Source organism: Carassius auratus, chromosome 4 (assembly GCF_003368295.1).
Source record: "Carassius auratus strain Wakin chromosome 4, ASM336829v1, whole genome shotgun sequence".
Classification (NCBI taxonomy): Eukaryota; Metazoa; Chordata; class Actinopteri; order Cypriniformes; family Cyprinidae; genus Carassius; species Carassius auratus.
In genome coordinates this window covers 7,989,208-8,016,857 of record NC_039246.1, presented here as the reverse complement: position 1 = coordinate 8,016,857, position 27,650 = coordinate 7,989,208, and the positions used below count along the sequence as shown (strand labels likewise).

The 27,650-nt window shown below is 35.4% G+C and overlaps 1 protein-coding gene across 4 annotated transcripts in view; it reads right to left on the bottom strand.

Annotated features, from left to right (window-relative positions):
* Nucleotides 1–1,042: 1,042 nt before the first annotated feature.
* Nucleotides 1,043–27,650, bottom strand: part of gramd4a (GRAM domain containing 4a) — a 52,723-nt gene continuing 26,115 nt past the window's right edge. For 3 of the 4 annotated variants that reach the window (XM_026225546.1, XM_026225528.1, XM_026225553.1), the window contains 17 exons: nt 18,733–18,853; nt 16,627–16,688; nt 15,025–15,160; nt 13,667–13,692; nt 13,441–13,532; nt 13,188–13,279; nt 12,497–12,545; nt 12,338–12,409; nt 11,753–11,796; nt 11,334–11,443; nt 8,522–8,676; nt 8,298–8,315; nt 6,359–6,503; nt 6,152–6,245; nt 5,930–6,020; nt 4,780–4,848; nt 1,043–4,417 (listed from right to left, as the gene is read on the bottom strand). In XM_026225546.1, coding sequence (XP_026081331.1) covers nt 4,316–4,417; nt 4,780–4,848; nt 5,930–6,020; nt 6,152–6,245; nt 6,359–6,503; nt 8,298–8,315; nt 8,522–8,676; nt 11,334–11,443; nt 11,753–11,796; nt 12,338–12,409; nt 12,497–12,545; nt 13,188–13,279; nt 13,441–13,532; nt 13,667–13,692; nt 15,025–15,160; nt 16,627–16,688; nt 18,733–18,853 — 1,478 coding nt within the window. In that variant the 3' untranslated portion in view covers nt 1,043–4,315. The remainder of the gene's footprint in view (nt 4,418–4,779; nt 4,849–5,929; nt 6,021–6,151; nt 6,246–6,358; nt 6,504–8,297; nt 8,316–8,521; nt 8,677–11,333; nt 11,444–11,752; nt 11,797–12,337; nt 12,410–12,496; nt 12,546–13,187; nt 13,280–13,440; nt 13,533–13,666; nt 13,693–15,024; nt 15,161–16,626; nt 16,689–18,732; nt 18,854–27,650) is intronic. The other variant, XM_026225536.1, reaches the window with a different exon arrangement.

Below are 27,650 nucleotides of genomic sequence, written 5' to 3'. Positions count from 1 at the left end.
GCTCTGTGTGTCAGTCTGCTTCACACTGAATCACACATGCGCAGTATCATCATCTCCTCGGTTCACGAATCGGACGCATCTGACAGAAACGGTTCTTCACTCGTGAACGAGTCAGTCTGTTGTTCGTTATCTGTCTCGGCTCTGTGTTCATCTTCAGTTCTCTCTTCACAGCAGTTCAGTCTTATTTTTATTTTTTCAAATAAAAGGCATTTTAATTCAGATCTTGGAACACAAATCTATTTGGACAGGCTCCAAATACCACACAACAGGAAGTGTGGCACACAGTTCTAGGTTTTAAAAATGCCAAAGCACAGTGCCCTTAAACCCACACTTCAGTGTGACACTAAACATATCCCATCATGCATCACGTTACGGTTAGGGTTCGGTCACATTACACATTCTCCTAAAGAAAATCTACCAAGCATTCACTATGGTTTTCATCATATTTCCATTTACTACTACTGGCTCTCTCTTAATATAGAGTTGAATCAATACTATTTCCCATCATTTTCTAAAATGAGCAATAAACTTGCAAAACAAAAATGTAGTTAAACATAATAATAAGCAAGAACATAATATAACTTATTCGCTCTTCATCTTGGAATGCAGCCTAGATGTAAATGCCAGGTTCTTGTGAAGACTTAGATACAGACTGAATTACAGCCAGGATGTTTTAAATTGGATGGAAATTCCTCCATAAATGCACAGCGCAGGCTCCGAGAACCTTTTTTGGACATTAATAGGACTCTGCCGTAGACACATGATAATAATAATAGGCACTTGAACCTCTGCTGGAAATAACATTTGTGGTTATGTGCATTACATGCTCCACAGAGCCTTTTAAAACTACTATAATAAAAGCATTTATTACTTCATACAGCAGTATTATGTGACTTACAGGTATTTCTCTGGCGTCTTCTAGACTGTTACCTCAGTGCCTTCAGGTGGTCATAAGATCTCAAAGGGTAAGTTCACTCAAAAATGTGCATTTGACGTAAGATGTGGGAGTAAAAAAAAAACAAAAAACAAACATCAACAGACATGTATTTCATTAATTTATTTAAATTAAAAAAAGTGTACAACACATTATGTTTTAACAATATACATTGTTCTATTCAAATCAGAGCAGAACTTTTCTTATATTACTCTACTTCTGTATATAAATTCCTTTTAATCATTTGTCTTCGGACAGTCAGAAAAGAAAAGAAAAGACATAAATAAAAAGAATAATTCACGTCTGTCAGATGAACTCTGTAAATGTTATTTTGCAGCGGAAATATAATGAAAATAGCAAACATTTACACAGTTAACAAATACTTTATCAACTAGTGCCAACTTGAGCACCTCCAGATACACAGTGACTTTTGACGCTTAGTTAAACAGCAGCCCAACACAGCGTTTGACTGTAACTTTGTTGGTTTTAAAACATCTAGGTATTGTGTGTGTGTGTGTGTGTGTGTGTGAACCTCATGAACAAGTCTGTGTCATATTCCACCACCAAATTAAAAGAAAAAAGAAAACAATATATATAAATCACAAATATTCTCACATGAGATCAGAACTTTTTACTGTCATTTTGGTCATCAACAGTTATCCCAATTTATTTTATTTATTTTTTTAAAATCAGCATAAATTTAAGGCAGTACAACAATAACCATAATGTATAGATAATTCAAGATCTTTACTGGATAACAATTGAGATTTTTGCACAATCTACAAAATATTTTTTTTTTTGTTTTGTTTTACATTTGAATGAAATATGACCTGGCAATGTTCACTCATGTGTTGTATGAATGTATTTGTTTTTAATTTCTTAGTGCGGAAACATTTTCTAAAAGCATTTTTACCCTAAACCATAAGATGTTACCACTAAGACACAGAAATGATCTTATTCCAGTTTTCACACCCCTGGGCTGGGCTGTTGAGCAGGGATCAAACTGGTCTGGACTGTATTTAGACCCAGCCTGTGTAAACATCAGTTTGAGACGGACAATGTTAAAGAAGAGCAGTTAAAGAAACAACATTTGGCAAAACTCATTCTCTGCTTCGTTAGTGCAATCCAACACAACAGCCAGCGTGCGGGAGGGAGGGAGACTTCCAAAAGCTCTAAATGGCCTTTGGTAAAGTACACAGATTCATCTTTGGGAGCTGAGCAACATTCAACAGTCCCTCGTGTGTGTGCGTAAACTTACAGATGTATGGGAAGACAAAGGACCGCATGAACAGTATTTTCTCTTAAAATGGTGATCTGTAGAATGTCTTAGATACACATGAAGGTTCATTTTCAGCTACTTATTTAAATGCATCCTTAATGTTACAGTGTATCTGTGCAACACACAAAAGGGTGGCCCACTATAAATACAACTGATTCATTTAGATTTCTCTTATATTCCAATATGGAACTAATGGCGAATCGCAGCATTACATTGTATTGAATTTACCACTACATCCAATAAGAAGACGCATTGCTGTCTTGTTTTTCAACAGTTTATACATAAGCTGTTCAGAAATAATTTATGACTGCAAGTCAAGCATTTCCCCCCAATGTTAATCAAACTAGAAGTCATCAAATGTTTTAGTTTCTAGTGTCTGTTCAAGATAAGCGTAAAGGGTTAAGTCATTAAGTCATATTTTGCCTTTAATTTACCTCTTTGCATATATACATACTTTCATTATCCTAAATTCTCATATATATATATATATATATATATATATATATATATATATATATATAATATGATTTGGATATTTCTCGATGAGATTCACCTTAAGATTTTTAGAAAGAACGTAAAGCTAGTTCAGAGTCGCTTTGTGAATGTGTTACGTGATGTTCTGTACTGAATTTAACTTAATTTACTAACAGTTTAAAGTGACAAAACGTTTACAAGTAACTAGTGTTTATCACTAAGACAGACATACTGTACATGAAATACTTGGTAAAAATCTTTAGTAGCACTTTACTTTACAGTCCTGTTCACCATGTATTTATTATGCACTTATTATAATTAACTAGGTTCTAACCCTAAACCTTAATTTAACTCATATTAACTCCAAGTAGTTACCTTATATTATTCAGTACTCGAGTACACAGTTATAGTACACTGTAAGCATACTACTGCAAAATAAAGTGCAACCAAATGTTGGTTTCCGAGTTTGACGCTCTTCGTATCTAGTGTTTTCAAATGTAAGCGAAACAGTAGATGTTATAGCGAAACTGCTATGACATTATGACATTACAGATTAAAAGAAAGGCATTTGAAACCGTTTGAAACTACACTTTCCCAAAGTTACATTTGGGAGGATATTCTGCTAAAAACACATGAAGGCGCACATCTTGCTGAGAGATGAGATTTAAGTGAGTTTGTGTGTACGTTTTGCGCACACAGCAACAATGTAAACAAATGTTAAAAAAGAAAAAAGAAAAGAAAACAAGGCTTTGATTATCAGATTTAAAGGCCATTTGCACTGATAGGGTTTTGCAGTGACAAAATTTATTTGCATTCATTTTCAATGAAAGTTGGCAAAAGTCCACAAAGTGTATCTTTAGAACTGACCTGAATAAAAACAGCTAGCATTAATTAAATTTGAGAGCTGCGAAGGTCACGATCGAATATAGTGCGCGAGTCATGAACTGTACCTTTACGTTGCCGAAAATTGCTCAAGCTCTGATTAAAAATGAATACATTTCCTGTCAGTTTGTTGCTGCAAAACTCTATATGTGTGAACACACCTTAATAATGCAATTACTGCAAAATTGCATTTTATATTAATCAGTATTTTTGTCGTTTTCCAGTATAAAACGTCACGATTTTGTTTAAAGCTAAATGCAATTGAGAAGCAAAATACTTTTTTTTGTTTCAGAGAAATACATCTTAAGTTAAGATTTTAATTTGTTTTACCTAGCGAACTAATAAAATGTGGTCGATTTTCTTTTGAACAAAAATACTGATTAATACGGATTTGTCTTGCGGCGTTTAAAGTGTTTAAAGACCATCCTGTGTGATCGGCGTCTTTTTTACAAACCTCTTCCAGAATAAAACCAGACATGAAATCTGAATCACTGAGAGACGAGTACAAAACACGAGTCATCTTTAAAAAGCCAAAGAGGTCACAGTCGCATGACGAGGAAACTGTCCGCATCCCTCAGCTCAGAAAAGTCTTTGAGATGCAGAACCTCGCTGGAATGTCAACTCGCTGTATCTCCTGCTAGTCGCATAAGATGCCCACAATTACGGCCCATTACAGTTAACCAGACAGGAAACACTGGTCTCGTCTTTTACCAAATGAGAAATCCTCCAGAAGGATGAAGGGTGAGTTACGTCTCAGGGTTGGATGTGGTGGTCATGATCTTCATGTACTGGGTAAAGATCGTCTCAAAGGCCTCGTCTCGGTGTATCATGGCACCAAAGACCAGTGGCTGTGAGAACAAGATGAAGCTCGTCACGGTCAGACTTTACTCAGTTATTAATCAAGACAGAGGGTGATGTCACTGAAAAAATACACCAGTTGGATTTTAACTTAACTTTTTTCATGTGAATGTCATGGTGCGATGTCAACTATATAGTACTTATAGTAACTCAACTGCTTGATTGCTTACATAATCATAAAACATAAATTATATTATCTTCCAGATCTAATCTGCTACATACCACTATAAGGCATGAAGATCCTAATACATCATAAACATTATCATCATGATTCGTTTTTTTGTAAAGCTGCTTTGAAACCATGTGTATTGTGAAAAGTGCTACACAAATCAATCTGACTCGACTTGACCACCTTCTGTGTTGACGGGGTGGCAACAGAAATGCCCATTCCAGACCCGGGAAGAACTGATAAAACTTTGTACTGTGGAAAAAAGAAATTCGAGAGTTATTGTAACTGTAACAGTAACAACAACAAAAAAAGACAAGAAAAAACAACTGCTATGCTAACAAAATGCTGTAACATGGGGAAAAAACCCACCTTTATAAATACAATTTATACAGTTTTTCAATTTGGATTAACTTCGCCGTCATGGAAGCCATTCAGACTGGAGTTTGACATTGTTCTCTCATCAGAGTTGTTTAATCATTTAATCCCCCTCAGGTTGGAAACAGAAGATACTTTGAAAAATGTTGGGAACCAACACTGGCCACTGAATGACAGAGTATGGCTGCTGTCAACTGTTTGGTTACTAATGTTCTTCAAGATATCTTCTTTTGGGTTCAACAGAAGAAAGACACTCATAGTTGGGAACAAAGTGAGGGTGATTAAATGATAAGTTTGTTTTTTGGTGAACTGTCCCATACTACACAACATTTGTCCAGATTTTTGGCTGGTTTTCAGTCTGGACACTATTTGTTGCAAGTCATTGTCAATCTGCAGTTTGTGTTGCTCCAAACTCCAAATCTGAACAAAAGGCTAAATATAAAAGGTATTATGTATATTTAATCAAAATGTCCTTTTTATGTGAGGGCCATGCTGGACTGTGTGCAGTCCGTGAGGCAATGCTGCCACCTACTGAAAAACACAGCGCTCATATTCAATAAGTGAGTGAAGGAGATATGGTCAAAGGTTTATAAAGTTAAGAAATATTGGAAAAAGCTACTGATTTTGCTGAACAAAGAACACTTGTACTAGACATCATGTGGCTGTCTGAACAACATCTAGAACAAACATTTTTGAGCCTAGGAAAATGAAAGCCTGAAGTGGTCACTACATGAGTGCGTGTAAATTAGTAAGCAATGTTTTGGAAAGCATTTTTTTTTTTTTAGATATATATTATAATATGTTTTTAATTTTAAGTGTTAGTAAAAGTATATGCTGTTTTTTTTCCTGTTTCATTTGATTTCAAGTGTAAGTTTAGGGTTTCAGTTTTATTTAAATTTCCGAAAATGGTTTTTTGTACATTTTTAGTTTCAGTTGAATATAGCCGCACTGTACAAACCTTCTGGATATCTGTGATGTCCTCCAGCTTGATGACTTTGTTCTTCTTTGAAGACCCTGATCTTGAGCTGGAGCTCTCAAAACACAGGTAGCTGTTGGATGGACAACCAGTTATATTCTACTTAAAACCCTCATGCTCAAAAATGTGCGAAATGATTCATAATAGCATGAAGGAGATTGAAAAGAGTCGCTCAACAATTAGAAATGAGCACATGTTTCTTACTTCTCTGTGACGTAGAGCATCCCATTGCGAATGTAGTCAGTCGGCATCTTCCTGTCTCTGTTTATCAGACAGCATCTCCATCCATTCTCACATACTGCAAGAGAAACAAAAAAAGTGAAAAGAGAAGAAAGCAAAAATCAGTTTGGCACATTCCTTTCTTCCATTAAGGCCTCATGAGATAAGGAGCGAGTCTAAGCGCTGTCTCACCGGGCAGAGGTCTCTCAGTCTCGGGCAGGTTGAAGATCTCATGAAATGCTCCTTTCTTTGTGCTGTGTGAACGGCTGCTCTCTTCTTCTCGGGTCACTCCGGCCGGGATGGTGGCTAAACTGCTTCGTGACACCACCGGCTGGATCTAAACAGAAAAAAAAGGGATTTCAATCGTTTGCATTAACTGACCCTCTCAGCCGTAAAACATTAAAGTCGACATAAAACATCATTCCCATTTTACTTCCATTTGGTGAAACAGGATGTTCGTGAAATATGATATTGTTGGGTTTTTTTATATATATAAATGTGGCCTTGGTGATGCCAGCCAGAAGATGTCAACATGATGTAGTTAGTTTTTTAGTTTGTATGAGCATTCACGTGAGTAAGTTTTTGTTTTGTTTTTTTGGTCAGTGTAATGATGTTTTAAAGGAAGGACAAAGTTTATGTTAGCAACCGTTATTGATCTCATACTCGAGCGTATGTAGTCGTCACTCTGTACAGTCTCTCAACACAGTCCAACTACTTTCTTTCAGTGCTCTAAAGCCAAACATTCAACTATTTCTGCATCTAATGATCTAACACTGCTCTACTGTGGAAACCAGGATTAAAGTAAAACTGAAAAAATTAAAATAAAATCCCTGAAATGTAAAATAACAAAAACCACACACACACACACACACACACACACACATATATATATATATATATATATATGAATGAAAACTGAAAACTGAAATTAACAATAAAATAACAAAAACTATATATATATATATATATATATATATATATATATATATATATATATATATATATATATATATGAAACACACACACACACACACACACACATATATATATATATATATATATATGAATAAAAACTAATTCAAATTAACTATAATAATAATAAAATAAATAAATAAAACAAAAACTGAAAATAAAAATAACAAAATCTATCTATCTATATATATATATATATATATATATATATATATATATATATATATATATATACATGAACAAAAACGAATTAAAATAAAATGAAATAAAAACTATAATAATATCTCGATACTTAAATAGCACTCCATTTTTTGAACAAAGCGATCCTTTCTGACTTTAAATGACACTATCTATGCACATACCCATCACACAGTCTGTGAAAATGGAGTCAAAATGCCACACTAGCAGTACACATTCAATTAAATAAGATCGTATCAAGTCATTAATATGAAATATAATCAGCAGATCAGGCAATTAATGACATTAATATGATTTTTTTAACAAAACGTGAAAAAAGTAAATATAATTATAAGGTGAACTGCACAAAATCTGGCAGGAAATGTCCATCTGCTATTTCACCAGATAATAACAAAGACAATTATATTTTGTATTAATAAAATAAAGACTTTACATTAAAATCATTAATATTTGCATTGTGACATCATTTTATTTTATGACAATAAAGCACAGCCATTCTAAAAAATTTATCTTCTTACTGAAATGCATACGATTATATAATTTTTGAATTGTAAAATAATTTAGTAAAAATAAAGTTGATTTTCCAATTAGATAAACATATGTATAATACAATAATGTGAATTTGGATGGGAAATATGCTTAATTGTAAGCATATATATAAATAAATAAAAATATAAACTGAATGGTTAAAAAATAATAAATAAAACATGTATATTTAATTTAATCTTTTGAATTTGTGGTGATATGCAACCTGGACATTTCTTTGGTAGCTTCACCCAATTGGACCGTTGGGACCACGTGTATGGACATTTTGATCCATTTGAGCACAGACAAAACTCATATCACACTGTGCATCTAGATCCAAACACACGAAGATAAAGAAAGTAAGGTCAGCTGGTTTCATCACACACACACACACACACACACACAGGTGCTGGCAGAGGCACATCACAATCCCTACCTTCTCACACCCAGACAGCTGAGAGAGAAAGACAACAGATTATGTGTGACTGTCATGTCAACTACCTACACTGATGTTTCCCCTACGAGGCAACACCGATCACTCTCATACACACATGCTGGATATACAGTGCCTGACACTTGAAACAAATGCTTCAAATAGGTATGACATTTAAAGTGTGAAAACAGCCAGGAGTCTGGTGTTAAAGCCTGTTTCTCTCTCACCCGTCGTGACACAGTGGCATTGCTGCGTTCCTTCAGCTGAGGGTCGGTGGGCAGGCTGTTCCACATGATGTACGGAGTGTCGTATTTGTCTCGGAGTTTTGGGCAGCTCTTAAACAGGAAGTCTATAATAAAGAACTTGATGCCCGCGTAAAGCCCTGCCAGAGAAAAGACGCACACCACGAGAATGAGAAATAACTACAACTTTAGACAACACAAAATAACTTTTTATATTTGTTCCATTATATTTAATAATTTAACTTTCATTTCATGGGCCATGATGGAAGCACACTTAAGATCACAGAATGCTTTTAAACTTATGCAATGTTTGACTTTACTTGTAATGAGTCTAGAATATATAAAAGTTTCACTTTTTGGAATAAGTTTTGCTTAAACAAGAAATACATCCATGTTGAATAAAAATATTTATCTAGTGCACTATATTGCGCTTTGTTGCTAATTCTCTCTTGCTCTTGCTAACTACGTTTAGGTGTTAGCGTGTTTGCACCATTATCTGATCTGTATAATTGCTTCAGTGCTAAAATGACTCAAAGCACACAAACAAACCCAGTGTGCGGTTTGGTCGTTCGTCCACACGCAAACGCAGCATCAGGGGTCTCATTTGTAAAACCCTCCGTAGATTTCATCCTAAAAATTTACGTAGGTACAAAAACTAGATTTTGCGTGTCTAAAAAAAAAGACGCTTCCTTTTTGAACGTCAAATAACGGACGAACGTAAAGAGAGTGCTGGAAACGCACAAGTCAGCAATATTTCTTATTTATTGGCATGACGTTTCGTGCAGAATAACAAACAGCAACAGGAGTTCAACACTCTCGAAAAAATATATATGCAGAGGGGACGGCTGCCATAACAAAAGAAAAACATCACTGCAGGATTCAACCCGGCTGCATTTATGATTTAGGCAATTAAAAAATCTCCAAGATTATTTTAAATAATTATTCAATCCATTTCAAACAACTGTTCAAAAAATGAAACTTTAAATGGACTTGAGAACATGCCATGTGTTTTTTTTTTATTGAACGTAACCGACACTTAGGTTAGGCGGCACCAGGCGGCATAATGAAATGCTCAAAAAGGCTAGGGTCATTACAAATTTATTGGACAGGAAAACAAGTCGATCAACATTTTCGGGCTCCAGAGCAGAGCGTTTTTTATTCACTGTATGTCCAGCTGTTGAAAAGACACACTCTGACCGCACTGATGTCCCAGGGACACTCAGGTACAGCTGCGCAAGGTGAGGGTATTACTGCCAATTTTCCATCACAAAAGCTGGTCGCGGTCAGCTTGCAATGGTCCTTTTCATAGCTCAGAATCTCCTGTAATTAGATGCGCGAATGAGGCGAATTCGCGTCTACTGCGCCACAAGACCTCCAGACGCGCGTAAACGCGTCTTTACATTGACTGGGTCTTATAGGCGCGTTAAATTGCTGGTATTTTCTGCAATAATTTTTTTTGGTTGGTCCGATCGATTGTGCAATCGATTTTCGAACTAAAAGTGACAGCCCTAATATGGAGCTTACAACACCTAGTTTTACTATGCATAACCTCATCTGCATATCATCTCCATGCGAATTCCCATGCACGTGACACCATGTTTAACACAGAGACAGTAGGGAAAGAGTATACCTGCTATGTTTTAGAATAAATATATGAAAATATCCATAAAAACTAAATGGTTTAAAGTAGTTCTAAGATATATTTTAGATGATCTAATTCTTTAACATGGGCCAAATAGTATTTCAATTGTTTTAAACAATTCAAATCAAATTAAATTTATGCAGTTTTGCTGATGAGATAAACATATTTTAGCTATTTTAGTGGAGACAGATAAGCTCATATTTATTGTAGTGTATTGTCTGATTCAGCGTCTCACTGACAAAGTATTTTAAAAAGGAAAACATGCAAATCTTACCGTTTTCGTCCTTCAAATATAGTGGTATTTTTCATAATGTTGTAGAGATGACTTTACACAACATTAAACAGTAATCCAGCATATTAGTGTCCGCTATAATATCGCAGTTTGTGCACATCATCGATCGTTTTCGCTAAAATATTTCTCATTACATGTGATCTGTAATTTAGTTTAAAGATTAGTCATTAAAAAATGACTTGGCACAGGAAAATTATGTTTATTGTTAATGAAATTATGTAATTTCAGTGGTAAACTCCTTTGATGTAAATCTGTATATCGACATGAAAACAGAGTTTAAAATTGTTGTTTTCTTCATTACTTTTCTCACTCCATGCATAAAAATGTTTGTACCCATGGTTAATATTTTCGTACGGTGCTTCCTTATTTACACCAGGTCTATTTTAACAATATGTGCATGGAAAATTGCGTACGCATATGTTATGTCCATTTTGTGCGTACGGAACGTTTATAAATGAGACCCCAGGTCACTGAAACCGAACATTTTTGAAAAAGCCTGCCAGTGTGTAATATTTTCAAAAACTCTGGTTGCAGTGTTATCGAGTAGACAGTGAAACTAGAGTTTTTGGCTTGTGAGGTCGGAGCATACACTGTTCTTCTTTGGCTTCTGATTGGCCAACAAGGCTCTACAGTTGAAATCATATCGCCACCTGCTGGCTTTGCACGCTCTTGACAGTGCACCATAGCATGCGTTTGCGTTTTCATGTGGACAGAGTTTTGTTTTTTTACATGGAAGAAGGAAAAACTCTGTTTATAAAAATATGACACGGCCTATGTTTGATATAAAAGCAACAATAAGCCATTTATTGACAGCATTTGTGTGTGTGAATGTGTACATGTGAGCTATGGATAATAACTCTTACCGATCATGAAGCCCATCAGCTTGTAGGGCAGGACGCAAGAGGAAATGAAAGCCACCCACAGAGCGATGTACAGTTTCTGAGTGATCTCAGGCTGAACCCACATGAACAAACTGAAGTACACACATACGCACACAAACATCCACCCATAACACATACAAACATGAAGAAACATTCAATTAGTTTACTTCAGGTTATGATTATATTTCAATGCTCCCACAAAACTTACTGTACCCCTCTAAGAAACATAGCATTCTCTTCCCATCTCATATTATTTCCCTCTGCAGTTTTGTGTATACTGTACTTGCAAAAATTGAAAATTCGAGTTTGAAACTTAAACGTCTTTCAAAAGCATCGAAATATAATTTGTCCTCTTATCTCATACTTTTCCCATCACCATAAAATTTAAAGGAGCTACTTACTTTTTGATTTTCTCCAAAACATCTGCCATCTTACCGAAAAGATTCTGCAGAAATATTAATTTCATGTCGATCAAAAAGAACAATATGCAAAAAGGAAATTTGAGAAGCGTGTCCATAAAAACTCCAAATCACAACAGACATTAAAAAAATTAACAGCTATTTTTCAGATTATAATAGAAAAATAAAAGTCCTTAAAAACTATTAAATAATATGAATGGAAGAATATGAATTAAGCAGTGACCATAAACAATAAATCTTAAGATCACACGGCTCATGTACTTTTTGCATTCCCTCATATAACTTTGTGAGGTGCATTCTGGGTTACATTTTAAATCATATAAAAGGAATTTCCATGTGTGCTTAACAGCTGTTGGCTGCATATCCTTCAATTTAAAAAAAAAATTAAATAAATGAAACTAAAGTTTTAGTTTTGTAAAGGAATGCATACATAATAGCAAAAAGCTATAGATCATGAAAAGTATGTGTAAGTAAGTAAGTGTGTCCAAATTCTTGACAAATGCAATGAACAGGTTTTTATTCCCAAAAAGAGTCTGAAAATCTATAAGCATTTAAGTGTAAATTTACCTGTGCTTTTTGTGCAACATCCAGAACTAACTGAAACTTTTCAGACACAGTTAGATCTTCCTTTGGAGGTTCCTAGCAGAAGGGGGGAAAAAAATTAATAAGCACAACATAGAAAAAAAAAAGTCACTGACAAATATTCCCATGGGAAAACATTCCTACCACAGGTTCAGAAACTTCAGGCACAATACTCCACTGAATTCTCCATCCTCTAAAGAAACACAGAACAGCATTAAATGAATTAGTTTGTGTTACATATGCAGTATGATTCTGTATATTAAATACAAATAATGGACCCACTTTATATTAAGTGGCATTAACTACTATGTACTTACATTTTAATTAATAATTTAGTACAATGTACTTATTTTGTACATACATGTTTTTACATTGGACTTATGTAATTACATGTTGTTGGTTTTTAAATATCTGTATTTAATTTCTGTAATTACATTTATAATTACAGTGTTGACCCATACTTTACACCTTAACCCACCCTTAAACTTACCCATACCTCCAACCCTCTCCCTAACCTTACCCCTATCCCACCTCAATAGCAGCAAAAGTGTTTTACAATACAATATGAACACAATAAGTACATTGTACTTATTTTTTTATGTAAATACATAGTAGTTAAGGCCACCTAATATAAAGTGGGACCCAAATAACATACAAAATGTATGTATATTCTCTGATATTATACAGACATCGCATTAATGCATGTACTGTATGCATATGCACAGTGATAGTGACTGGCTGAGTGAACATAGTAGTAGAGGGAACTTTATGTGACATTTTATATTAAATACAGTCTCAGTAACATACTAGTATAAGAAAGGAATCATGGTCTTACCTGGCTATGAGGTAATTCAATGACAACCTCAGAATGGCTAAGAATAGAAACAAAGGTATAGCCCAGCCATGCCATGCTGCATTCATATAAATCTGTGACAGAAGACAAAAACACAACACATATTACATTGCATTTTTAAAAAAAAATTTATTCAATACAGTTTATATATATATATATATATATATATATATATATATATATATATATATATATATATATATATATATATATACTATTTACTATATAAACTCACAATGAAGGCAATAGCTGATGTATAAACTGAGTGCCAGTTGGATAAGGCGGAAAGATTCCGTAAGAAATTTGTCACCGGTCTGGCACCCCGTTCTAGAAATAAATAGAAATAAAAGGATAAATAAGTATAGCTGAAAATGGTTGTGAATCCATAAAGTGTATATTAAAGCCTTAACATCAAAAAAAGAAAAAGAAACCCTTTAATACAACAACAAAAAGAGACTTACTAAGTCGTCGCATATTTTCTGTTAATCTGAAACGAAGACAAGACAGATTTTCAAGCAAAAGCAAAGAACAGCAATGTACAGTAGTGCAAAATTTTGACAGTTTCTGAGTGATGCTCAAATTAAGGCAGATTTGAGGTATCATTCATACGCAAACGGTGAGGGAAAAGTGTCCTTGCCTTCAGCAGACACCACCCACAGCCTGTCTTGTATTTCCATTGAAACGGAAGTGACACTTAAACCATATAAATCAATGAAAACAGACAGCTGTGGCCAGCACAGACTCAATACATCTCTTCAGAGACAGATAGATGCACTTCATTGATCCCTAAGGGGACATTCAGGAGACATGGACTTAATAGCCTCGTGTATAACTGAGGCAGTTACATGCATTGACTGGACATCAGACCTAGAACTCCTGCTTGGCAAGAGTACACTCGACCACAAACCGCAAAACCTCAAAGATTCCTAATGGCTTTCAAAATAACTGCCTAGATTATGAAATAAAACAAGCGAACCTTACGCATTTCTGAGGAATCTCTAATACCTGACTTGACAGACTTATAGTCAGAGTAGAATATTAATAAGCCGCAAATAAAAACAAGCCTTTACAGAGTATTTTTAATATATTTTATAGATTTAGATTAGAAAATGTTCTTTCCAAAATGTTAAAAGATATGTATGAGCTTGAAGCCCATTATCAGAAATGCATAATATATATATATAACACTTTTTTTTTATTTTCCAACTGGAATAGAACAAACAAGTTCAAAACAAGCTCTAATAATAATTACAGTCTGATTAGGTGCTAATAGTATGTTCAATATAATGCATAGGACTTTTTTATTTCTATTTTTATTTTTAAATTGCATTAAACCCAGAATATTCCTCCTACATAAGCCATCTGAGAGAGACATACATTTAGCTTTAGCCCAAAAGAAGGAGGTCAGCTCTCTAAAATTGTCCCAGATCTTAAAAAGAGGGATGGACTTGAAAAATATAGGTGATCATGTATAACAACTGTACTTTGCATATATAGAATTTACCTTAGACATGTTGAGAAATGTAAACGTTTTTTGAGTTGTAATGCTCTAAATATGGCAAGTTAAAGTCTTACGCCCGTAAAAAAAAAAAAAAAGGACATTATTTTGAAAGGCAAATTAATTTTCTGGTTATGTCAGTTGATTTAAGTTTGAAGATCTCTTCTCTGCCACTATGCTTGGCTTATTCTGTCTAAAAGCATCCTGACCACAAGGGGGCAGAAGTTTACTAGACAGAGAAGGATCTCTGAGACTTGATAATGGAGCACAGTATTTCAGTTTCACAAGAATGACCTCCGCAGGTGATCTTTCTTCACTAACCTTTTAGCACTTAGTGGCTCCTCAGCCTCAACCGTGCTCTCCTCAGGCTGGAAGCGGAAATCCTCGATATAAACCCCAAAGCGATCATAGAGCCAGCTCTGCAGCCGAGAGCACACCGTCTCCTTCTGCTGTTTGTCTACAGAGAGAGGTTAGATATGTATTTCATTCAGAGGCCAGTACCATCTCTATTCATCTAAATCCTACAGTAGGCGAGAGAGAGAGAGAGAGAGAGACAGAGAGAGAGAGAGAGAGGTTTGTGTTCCAGATTCTCATTTCCTGCCTTAAACAAAAGGGGTTGGTCTGGCCTAGATGGTCTACAAATTTAGACAAGCGCCTAAAATAACAGCGGAAAGCTTCCTGAACCGTCACTAACCTAAACCACAAAACTCACTTTTTCTAAAGGTCTAATTCTCTCTTTTAACTACGACGTTTACCTCAAACTCCTAATTTGCTGCTTATTAATAGTTAGTAAGGTAGTTGTTAAATTTAAGTATTGGGTAGGATTAAGATGTTATGTGGAATACGTTATTTATATGTGCTAATTATCAGCGAGTATGTTAATAATAAGCATGCTAATAAGTAACTTGTTAAAGCTGCAGTCGGTAACTTTTGACGCTCTAGTGGTTAATAAACAGAACTGCTTGCATCTTGCGGAAGAACATCGTAGCCGGAACTACTTCTCTCTGTTTATGTCTATGAAGAATCACAATGGTACTGGGTTACTCCGCCGTGGTATCCCCGAAGCAATCTAAAATAGTCTGAATATAAACACTTATTATAGGTGCACCCTAGTGATTCAGGACAAGCTAAAAACACGGTTTGGAAAATGGATTCATGGTGTACTCGCTTATTATGTTCATTTTTCTACATTTTGAACACAAACAAAGTTACGGACCGCAGCTCTGATTGGTTGTTTTATTACCGGGAGCGGATGCATTTCTGCAAATGGCAATAGGACCACTGGGAGGAGCCAGAGGAGCTTGATTTTTTCACAGATTATCTGTCTCATATTCTACTGTCAGGACATAATGACAGGTTTAACAAATATGTAAAAAATATATTTTTACAAAAGTTACCTACTGCAGCTTTAATAGAGATGACTGTTCTCTATATTAAAGTGTTACCTAATTTATGTCCTTCTGATATTTAACAGTCTCATTAGGAACTGTGATACAATATTTTCTTAATTGCGTATGACATGTTTCTCTGTCTTATTAAATTCGGACACAAGGTTTTTGGTATCAATATAAGAATTAATTAAGAACTGGCGAGAAGGCTAGTCTCAAACTGTATTTGGACTGAACTTATTGAAATCAGTCTCCTCAGGTTTACACCATTCCATAAATATATGTGAAATTGTTTCAATAAAAAGCTAACAATGTCTTTTTGTAATAAACAGAAAAATTGACAGGACACAGACATTGAGAAAACATTGTTTTGCTCACACTTTTCAGAATAAAGTAACACTATTAAGTCCATAGCAGTTTAAATACATACAATTCTGCCTTAACTGATCTAAAAATTGTGAGGTGTAGAAGTATAGTCATGTAAAAATGAATAAATTTGTTACTTCTAATGTCAAAACGTTGAGGGTTGTATTACCTGTGCCGTTAGCTGCCGGTGGCTGCTGTTTTCGTGGAGGCTGAGGTGGAGAATCTTCACACCTTCACCAGGAAACACAAACCACATTAACTTTCAGTTTCACTACTTAAAATTCAGTTCAAACTTTTTTTCTCAGAACTCAGAACTTTTCCGAGCCATATGTTCTACACATATTTGCAGGAATCAGAAACTTCTCAACATCGCGCAGCATACTCCTGTGCAAGCCAAATGTGCTTCCAATCAAATCTGAATCAATTAGATGCCGAAATGACATCAGTGGAAAGAACACTCTGTACAGACGTATTGCTGTGCATCGACTTCCTGCTGAAGGGTCATGGGGGGTGAGATGTAGTGGCTATTTTTAAAGCTCAGCGTGTGGCGTGGGCAGCCCTCTTCGGTCAGTCCTACTGTGACAGCCAGACCGCATACAGCACCAGGTCACTGAACAATGCCAACGCTCATCAATTTATCACAGACTGCAGAAATAAAGTATATAACTGTGTTTTAAACTACATAATATTGAAGTAAAAGTTACATGAAAAACTTAACTTAAACTGGTTTTTACTCCTATTTTAGTCCTATTTATTGCTTTGCTGTGGACTTGATTTAGTGCATTTTTTATTATAGGTCATACGAACAACCACACCGTAAAATAATAATAATGGTAACACTAATAATACTATTTCAAGCCTTTCTTTCTGAATTCATGTTTAATTCAGTGTTTAAAGTTTAATTGTGTTCATGTGGCTCAAGCGGTAGAGCATTGCGTTAGGTTGTGGGTTCGATTCCCAGTGTCGCATGATAGGTAAAAATTTTAGCCTGAATGCACTGTAAGTCGCTTTAGATAAAAGCTCTGCTAAATGCATTAATTTAATTTAATTTTAATTTAATTCAATGTGGTACTTTGTGCAGTTTCTGAGTGAAAATGGTTTCATAGTTAGTCTTTTTAAACATTACACTTTTTTGCAGAGCAGTTGATAATTACAGTAATGTGTGCTCTCACAAACCTTAAGAATAAATGAATGCACTGATATATTATTTTAGATATATTATTTTATGTTTATACTACAGGGCCCCTGAATGCTTGAATCTGATTGGCTGATGAACGTTCTGAGGTGTGCAATTATTTTCTGGGAAACGCACAGCGAACGTAGTTCCAGGCAGCTCTCCTGACCGCATTACGGTTCATATCACTTCGCATAGTAAAACTGTAATGACGGAAATTACAGGTCTAACAAAAACAACAACATGACAGATGATTTTCTGAAAGTAAACACACTTGACATTTCTCACTAGCGAGGTAATAACAGCACTGTTTAGAGACGCTGCTGCAGCCTTATTCACCCAAGCTCTCTCTCTCTCTCTCTCTCTCTTTCTTTCTTTCTCTGTGTGTCTCTGTCTCTCTTGCTCTCGTTCTAATAACTTCATCAATAACTGCTTTAGAGTGCTATCAACGGCTCAAGCGTCCATTACCAGCTTTAAAATGACGTTTTGGAACCAGCCAAATTGGCGTTGGTTGAGATGTGGAAGAGATAATTCGACTCACAATAGCGATTTAAGTACAAAAACTGGACGAATGCCTTTAAATATATCATCTGATTGATGTCTTGAGGTGTGGTAACCATAGTATAAGCGGAATAATTGACTCTGGGTCATTGAATTATTTCTTACATATACTGTAAACTTATTTATCAATGTATTGTGCTTCTCTAATAAAATTAAGCTGACAATTCAATATTAATGAGTTTGATACAAATTGTTAGTCTTTTTAAATGCAATTTAAAGCTGCAGTACATAAGTTTTGCCTCTTTGTCGCCATCTCTGTCTGAAACCTGCAATTGCAGTCATTTGCGGAAGTATATTCTTTGCGTGGGCCATGCACCGGCATGACTCCAGCGCGGATGAGATTGATTGAATCTAATTGATTGGTTAGCTCATATCACATCAAACCGTGCAAATTATTATTTCTGTTATACTCTGTTCTCAAATTGTTTTGGCTATAGGCTATGAATGATCCGCCACCTGCAGGATCCTCACATGTGATATAGCCTACTACCCGGGACAAATTTCCCGCAAATTCCTTATATTTGAGTTGTTTTTTTTCACCTGGTCTTCAGCACATCACTCATCTTTTGTTCCAGGTCAAGTCTTCTGCTGCGTTCTTTCTCCAGCTCCTGTTTTAGGGTCTCCACATTGGTTTCTTCTCGTAGCTTCCGCAGTTCCTCCTCTGAAAGAAACAAATTTAACAAATGGCCACACACTTTAAGGAACCTTCTATAATGAAAACATATTATGATCTTGTTCAGGATGTATAAGTGTTAGCAAGAGTTTCATAAACATTTGTGTCCGAGGACCACGAAACCAGTCATAAGGGTAATTTTTGGGAAATTGAGATTTATACATCATCTGAAAGCTCGATAAATAAGCTTTCCGTTGATGCATGATTTGTTAGGATTGTGATGGGATAATATTTGGCCGAGATACAACTATTTGAATATCTGGAATCTGAGAGTGCAAAAAAAATCTAAATACAGAGAAAATCACCTTTAAAATTGTCCAAATAAGTTTTTAGCATTGCATATTAAAAAACTAAATTTAAGTTTTTATACATTTACATTAAGAAATATACAAATTATCTACATGGACATGATCTTTGCTTAATATCCTAATCGATAAATCGGTAATTGGCTATTGCTACAAATTTACGCCATTTACTTTTTGGATTTAATTTTATTCGCATCATTTAAATGTTTTTTTTTCCCTGTTTAACACTGTAAAGCTGCTTTGACACAATTTGTATTGTGCAAAGTGTGATATAAATAAAGGAAAAAACAAAAAAAACATAATAATACCATGGTATATCTAGATGTACCATGTAAAATATTTAGTGATTTGTATTTGTATTTTTTTATTCTTAGCATTTTTTATTTATTTGGCACATGAATATGATAATTATGTAATATCACATTATATATCACCACCTAATACATAATGAGTCATAATGGTATAGTAAAGTTAAAATAATAATCTTAATAGAAAAATGCTACAGTAAAAACCAGTTCATTGATTAAGAGTAAAATCACTTACAATAGATGGCTAAAATTACATTTGAAAATACAAGTAATTTTATATTATTGTAAAATTGTTTAATAAGTAAAAATAATAATGAATTATTTATATGTATGTGCAGCTAGCAAGCCAGCACATATAAAATCTATTAAACAATTGCCAATTGCACTACTTTACTGTCTCTTGTATCACTTCACACTCTCTTTTATTCGCGTGATAAAACGGCTTAAATCAATATTTAATGTCCATTCATTTACTTTTGTTATTAAGTAAGTAGCTTTGTTATTCAAACTCATTCAGCTATTATCACAAAATGAACCCTTCTGGGTGATACAAGATGCTTCAGCTTCACTTCGGTGTCATATATTTGACTCAATATCTTTCCACTCATCTATTTGCAGAATTTCAGTAGTCTAATGCACGGCTGTGAGCCTGCAGCTATCTACTCTACATAGTCTTTGTTCCCAGCTAAGCGTTATAAATATTTGAGTGCTAATATGAGCTTCTCTCATACAGAGCGCCATAAAGGAGAGAATAAGGTCTGAATGACTATCAGCAATCTGTAGAACTGTAGTACCTGAACCCTGAGTTCAGAGTGACGGCCATTAGTGGAAGTGCTTCTGTCTGACAGATGGATTCAGATGAGATGACTGCTGTCAGTTGTACAGAGGTACATCATTAAGCAGTCAGTCAATTAATCTATAGAAATGTTTCTATTAACAGCTTTTGCACAAGCCTGAGCTGCCTAAATATAGATTCTAGCTAAAGTAAAAAGGCCTGGGATCCTTACCTCACCCAGCCCTTGTCAGTGGTGTTAGATAAGGTAAGGATCGCTATTACTACTGAGTTACAGCAAACTTTGTGTTGAACTTTGCCAAGTAATGTTTGTTCTGATATTTTGTACTTAAATGATATCTCAAAGCATGGAACTTATTAAGGAGATGTGTACTATTATTATTTATTTTGAACAATCTAACCAGTAGTTTTAATTTTATAGATGATAAAATGGTTAAAAATCTCTAAAACATATATAGTTTAGTTTTGATGCAAACGCTTAGCATATGTATACATTGAAATGCATAGACTTATGCGCACTAGTAAGTTCCATCCCTTTCTGGTGTCTGCGCTATTTGTTTCTTTCTTTCTTTCTAGCCATTATACTCAATTAATATAGAGTTTTTGTGATTAAAAGTAGTTTACGGCCTGGGCAAGTGTTGCCACATTGTGGACAAAAAAATCAGTGCAAAAAACTAAAGCACATGTAGAGTATGAGCTGAGCAAACATAGTTTGCACAATAAAGGGCTTTTCACACTGAAAGCGAAAATTTGGTGTGAATGTTCGGCACGATGACGCTTTTGAATCAAAACAATAGATCCCTAAGGGGCTATTCACACCAGGTGCGATCATTCATGGTGCGAAAAAGTGAGGATTTTCTTTTCGTCCTCTCTGTCAATATTTTTCCCCGTTGCTCCACGATGAAATGTTCCGTCCAATCAGATATGAGCTAAGATCACGTGCCCAGAGCAGCTGCTGTTGCACAAAAGGGTGAGAGTGGTGGCGCTGTTTCGAAACCTGTGTTAACAAACACCGTAGAAGAGTATCCCTTTAGAGGAAAGAGAGTGGATGCTGAGTTCCTGTTATCTTTGGTATCTGAGAACAGATTATCTCTTTAGAGACAGTTCTTCCATGTTATCAATATCATTTCTAAATTCTCCATTGAATTATGTGATCTGGAGTGTCCATTTTCTTCCACGTGTGTGAGTATTATGAGTAAGTGAGCGTTAACTCTGTAGATCTTCCATGTTTTAAAAAAAAAACAAGTGGAACATTTTTCTACCCATCAAACATGAAAGCAAATTTTGCTGGTCGACATCACGTAGCATGCAGGCATGAATTAGCAGAAGGCAATCAATCGTTTCATGCTCTGTGTGAAAGTAACATTCGTCTGCGATTCACCTCGCTTTTTCGCATCACACTCAGTGTGGAACGGCCTTAAGAAAAATCTGTCTGGGTGTGTACAATTTATGCACATTCAAATTTATGTTGCCACCCTAGTGTATGCATTAAATTTGACATGTTCTTTTCATTACAGTCACAACTATTTAGAACAAAGCAGCAACTGCATAGCAAGATGCTAACAACTACTCAGAACACCTTACTGCATAGCAAGAAGCTAACAACTGGCCAAAACAACTAAGCAACTGTTTAGAAAGATGCTAGCAACTACTCAACTTCATGCATGGCAAGAAACTGCCCATAACACTTTAGCAACTGCATATCAAGAAGCTAATAACCACTCAGAACACCTTAGCAACTGGATAGCAGCATGCTTACAACTACTCTGAACACCTTACAGTATGGCAAGAAGCAAGAAGGAAGTTGCTAACAAATAGCTCACTGCATTGCAAGATGCTAACAACTGCCAAGAACACATTAGCTGCAAAGCAAGATGCTACTCAGATCAGCTTATCACATGGCAAGATGATACCAACTACTCAGATCAGCATAGCAAGATGTAAACAAGTAACCTTAACAACTGCATTGCAAAGTGCTAACAACTGCCAAGAACACCTTAGAAACTGCATAGCAAGATGCTAACAACTACCAAGAACAACTTACTGCATAACAAGATGATAATAACCACGCTGAACACCTTATCAAGTGCATAGCAAGGTGCTAACAGCTGCACTGCAACATGCTGACCCCTTAGAACATCTCAGAAACTGCATAAAAATGGCCAACAACCACTGAAACAAAGCAGCGCTAGCATCTCAACATTCTGAAAACCTCACAACACCTTATCATTGTTGCAATCAGAAAATTGAGTCATACGAATGAAATTGTTCTCTGGCAGTGATTTTCATTTAGCTGATGGCCAAATTACACAATGTGTCTAATCATCTGCAACCAACCTCTTTGGATCCGTCTCCATGGCCACACTGAGAACATACTGATTGTGATACAACAGCGTTCAGTAAATCTGCTCCAGAATCAACATTCTGTCAGCAATTCTCATTGATCTTCACACCACAAAAAGAAGCAAGTCCGTTCAGACAGAAAGATCATTTTATTTCAGCCCTTTGTTTTCTCGAAGGCTGAATCATCCGTTTGTCTGTCATCAGTATCTTATGAACTCCAGTAGGCTATATGACTGGAGTGCTGAAAGGATGTTAGTCATATCACAACATCACTGGAAATGTCCTTGGTAACTGAACATTAGGAAAACAAACTGTACAACATAGCAATTTACATCCAGTAGCTTCAACTGAAGTGCAAGTCTATACACTCAATAGCAGTTATTTTTATTGCAATAGTGATTTATTTAAAGGAGCGCCATGCATAATTTTTCAAAAAATCTTCTGCCTCTTGATTGATTTTTTGGGTAACTTGTAATATGTAACTTGACAATTTACTAGGCATTGTAATTACATTTTATAATGACATACCAAACGTAATTATTTAGCCCTCAAATATTTTCCCCAATGTTGGTTATTTAATGAGAACATTTTAAAACATTCCCTCATCATTTTCTCCTCTTCATGCCAACAAAGATTTTAATAAAAACAGTCCATCAATGAAACGCTTATGAACAATGAATCTGTCAAATGTAGCAGCCTATTGTGCGTAACAGGATTTTCAGTGCAACATTTAACAGGGATAATAGCTGGGTCACAGAATATCCTTGTCTAACATGGACCAAAATGTTGGCAGATGGTCACCACCCAGTGTTTAAAAAAAAACAAAAAACTAGTGAGTTACCACGCTTTATACAGTTTACATAAGCACTCAGCCGGTTCTTAAGCCAGCATCCTAAAACAATTGGAAGATGTGTTTAAAATCTAAATTAACAATTGAAATGCTCTTCAACAGCCTTGAATTTTGACTGCATTTACAATATAGAAATGCCTCTAGTTACTTATTGTTTAATTACAACATAAATAAGGAAATGATAAGCAATATGAATCTAGTCATGGTAAGAATTCTGGGAAGGTAATGAAATATACAAGCCATTCTGTCTCTGTCTCTTTTTTGCTCTCCCATCACTCTTTTAATAACAATAGCCTTTTGAAATGTGCCTCATGATCTCTCTCCATGTCAGTAGATTCACATCCCCTCCGCAGACAGACAGAGTCGCCATCAAGCACCAATAACAGAAGTGGAGCGATCTACTGAAGTGCTGATAGTTCTCAATCCTGCACAACAGAGCCGTTTCAGAATGACCACACAAACACTAGACAGATATACACAGATATGAGTCATTGTGTCTGATGTGTTTTATGAGTAGCCTACACACTGCATTTTAGTCAAAGACTCTGGAGATTAAACTAAACATTCATTACGTTTTTATACATTAAGAATTGGCTATAATTTGATAGAATAAATACATTTTTCATCCCTTACAAAAATGGATGTTACTGTAATAATGCTGTCAAATGATTATTCACGATTAATCACATCCAAAATAAAAGTATTTGTTTGCATACTATTTGTGACTATTTAATATGTATATATAAATACACACACACACACACACACACATATGAATGTATATATCTCAGAAACATACTGTATGTTGTTTATATAATAAATATATTTATTTATAATATAAATTATATGAATATAATTAGACATGTAAATGCATATTAATATTTTCTAAATATATACAATATGTATGTGTATTTATATATACATAATATACACCGAACACACACATATTTTGCAAACAAAATTTTTTTTATTTGTATGCGATTAATCACAATCAATCATTTGACAGCACTAGACTGTACTATATTACATGATGTAGTAGTAATAATAACTTAGAGCTTTAGATGACCCAAAAAAGGAAATTATGTTATCATTTATTCGCTCTTATATCGTTCCAAAGCAAAAAGACTTTCATTCATCTTCAGAACACAAATTAAGATATTTTTAATAAAACCCCAGCTCCAAAGACAGGCGTGCACTAACATGAACATGCATTAGAGAGCTATGCAAAAGTGAAGATATTTTAAGAATATTTTTGGTTTTCTTTTGTTTTCACACCCACAATTTTAATTAAAACATTGGAGTCACGTTTGTTTGTTTTTTACAGTTATTTGATGACATTTTTGGAGCCTTTATGGCCTTAACGGATGGACAGAAATCACTGCACAGAAAAACAAAAGACTTATTGATTTAGAACAACATGAAGATGAGTAAATGATGACAACATTTTCATTTTTGAGTGAACTATATACCATTATTAAAATATACACCATTGATACTGAAATGGTTTGCATTTGGACAAAACTGTGTGTTCTAGATGATGAGCTGAGGTACTGATTATGTGTTTTGTCTAGTGTTAAAAGGTATAATCTTAATTAAAATATCATTGTGCATGACTATAAGGCATAATGAAAGGTTCATTGGCAAAATTACCCGAGAACTTGATAATAAATGAAAGGAAACAGATTGCTTGTCGCTGGAATCTACTGTAATAGCATTGCGTTTATTAGGTACACAGTGTCAAGTAGGGCTGCACGATGTGTTGTTTAAGCATCGATATCGCGATGTATGAATCCACGATAGTCACATTGCAGGATGTGCGATGTAGGCTGTCGTATTTGAACCGTTATTCATTAACTGTATGGGCCAGAGAGAGCGCGCGCGAGAGAGAAAGAGAGAGCGCGAGAGAGAGAGAGAGAGAGAGAGAGAGCGAGCGAAAGCGCGCACGAGAGAGAGAGCGCGCGAGAGAGAGAGCGTGAGAGAGAAAGAGAGAGAGAGAGAGAGAGAGAGAGAGTGAGAGAGAGAGAGAGAGCGAGCACGAGAGAGAGAGCGCGCGAGAGAGAGAGCTTGAGAGAGAAAGAGAGAGCGCGAGAGAGAGAGAGAGAGAGAGAGCCCGGGCCACACGCTCAACATCTCCAAACAACAGGAATATTAATCAATTGACACGATGGTGTCGATGTTTAAATCATTTAAAATGAGAATGTAAGTGTGCTCATCCCATTTTTGTTTGTAAGAAAGAATTTGATTAGATTTCATATCGCAATATATATCGCAGAAAAATTAAATATCGCAATGTAATTTTTTCCCAATATCGTGCAGCCCTAGTGTCAAGTGCATACATTAAAGTGCATACAGTAACGTTTCTATAGTATCATAACGGCTGTTATTATCTCTTATCAATCTGGAAGCAGTGCACATAAATAACATTTAATAAAAACATAGCTAAGAACTATACATGGATGCAGTATTTTCAGTACCTTCTAAGACTACTTTAGAACAAAAACTCTGGAATATTCCATCATTCCACTTTATGTGGAGGAAACGAACAATATTTACAGAAAATAAAGGGAATGACAAACTGTGTGTGTGCACCTCAATTTCTGAGCCAGAAGCAATGTGAAAAATTAATAGCACACATGCACACAAGCTAATTTCATCTCAGTCCTTATAAAAGATTCAGTAGCTCTCAGAGCTGTTACACACACTCAAACCGGACTAGCCGTGTGAAGCTGTGAGGTCATTTTATGTATCCATCCCCATCCATCTGTCCCTGAATAAAACCTCATTGACTTCCTCTGCTAATGGTTTCACACTGGGACATTATGAGTGTTGGCAGAACAACAAAGACACACTGCAAATTACTTTGAGAGCTTACTGACAGAGTCTATATCATTCTCAAGCATTTAAATACAAAAGCAATTACACAAAGCCTATACTTAAAAAATGACATTCTCTGGCCAACCCATATATATGACATAGGTGATACAGGATTGCGCCCACTTTCAGTTCTGCTTGGCACTTTAAATGAAGTTGTTTCCTTAAGAATAACTTTCTAAGCAGCTCCGTGAGCTATTTATCTCTCCCTGCAGCCGACCACCCCGCCTCGCTTCTGCTGCCATCTGTGCAAACCAAACACAGTGGGCGATGGCAATAACATCCATGTGCTGTACAGGTTGAGTTAATAAAATCAGTACAATTATGAAACAAATGCAAATAAAAGGTATCCACTATTTATGTTAAAAAAATCTTTTTCTTCTGGGATTCAAACATATGGCTTTTTGATTTCCTTCCAAGACTATTATTTCTTGAGAACAGGACCCGTTGTATGATGAATCTTTTGTACTACAAATTGTGATTTTGCGTCTGTGTGTGACGCAATGCAACACAGCAATCAAAAGAGCTTGGGTGGGCTTTGGGTGGGCTCTCTCTGCAAGCACTTTTCACATTTGCAGTTTAATGGATAGGTTACATAATTAAATAAATAAATAAAACTGCAGTCTTTGCATCTTAAAGGGTTAGTTCACCCCCCCAAAAAAGAGAATTCTGTCATTAATTACTCACCCTCATTTCGTTCCAAACCCATAAGACCTCAGTTCATCATCGGAAAATATATTTTTGATGAAATCCAAGCGCTCTCTGATCCTCTATAAACAGAAACATAGCTAACTACTATGATCAAGGTCGTAAAAACGTAACAAGGACATCAGTAAAATAATCCATGTGACTTCAAGGGTTCAACTGTAATTTCACGAAGCTACAAGAATACTTTTTTTGTGCACAAAGAAAACAAAATCATCTATAAATAACAAAAATAGCATGTTGTTTACATGAAGCGGAAGTAAGCACATGGGTCGTGATACTCTCTCCACATTGGGATGAGGAAGAGAAGAATTGTTGAATTGTTTTGTTTTCTTACTTTCGTAGCTTTGTTAAATTACGTTTGACCCGCTGATGTCACGTTGGCTATTTTACCAATGTCCTTGCTACCTTTCTGGACCTTGATCTTGGTAATAACCTTGCCATCTATGGGAGGCTCAGAGAGCTCTCAGATTTTATCAAAAGAATCTCAATTTGTGATTAGAAGATGAAAGATTTTTGGGTGGATTATCATTTTAAATGATTATTTAAAACATGCAACAATAGTGAAATCATTATTAACGACATAATACTGCTGGGAAGTTTATGCATG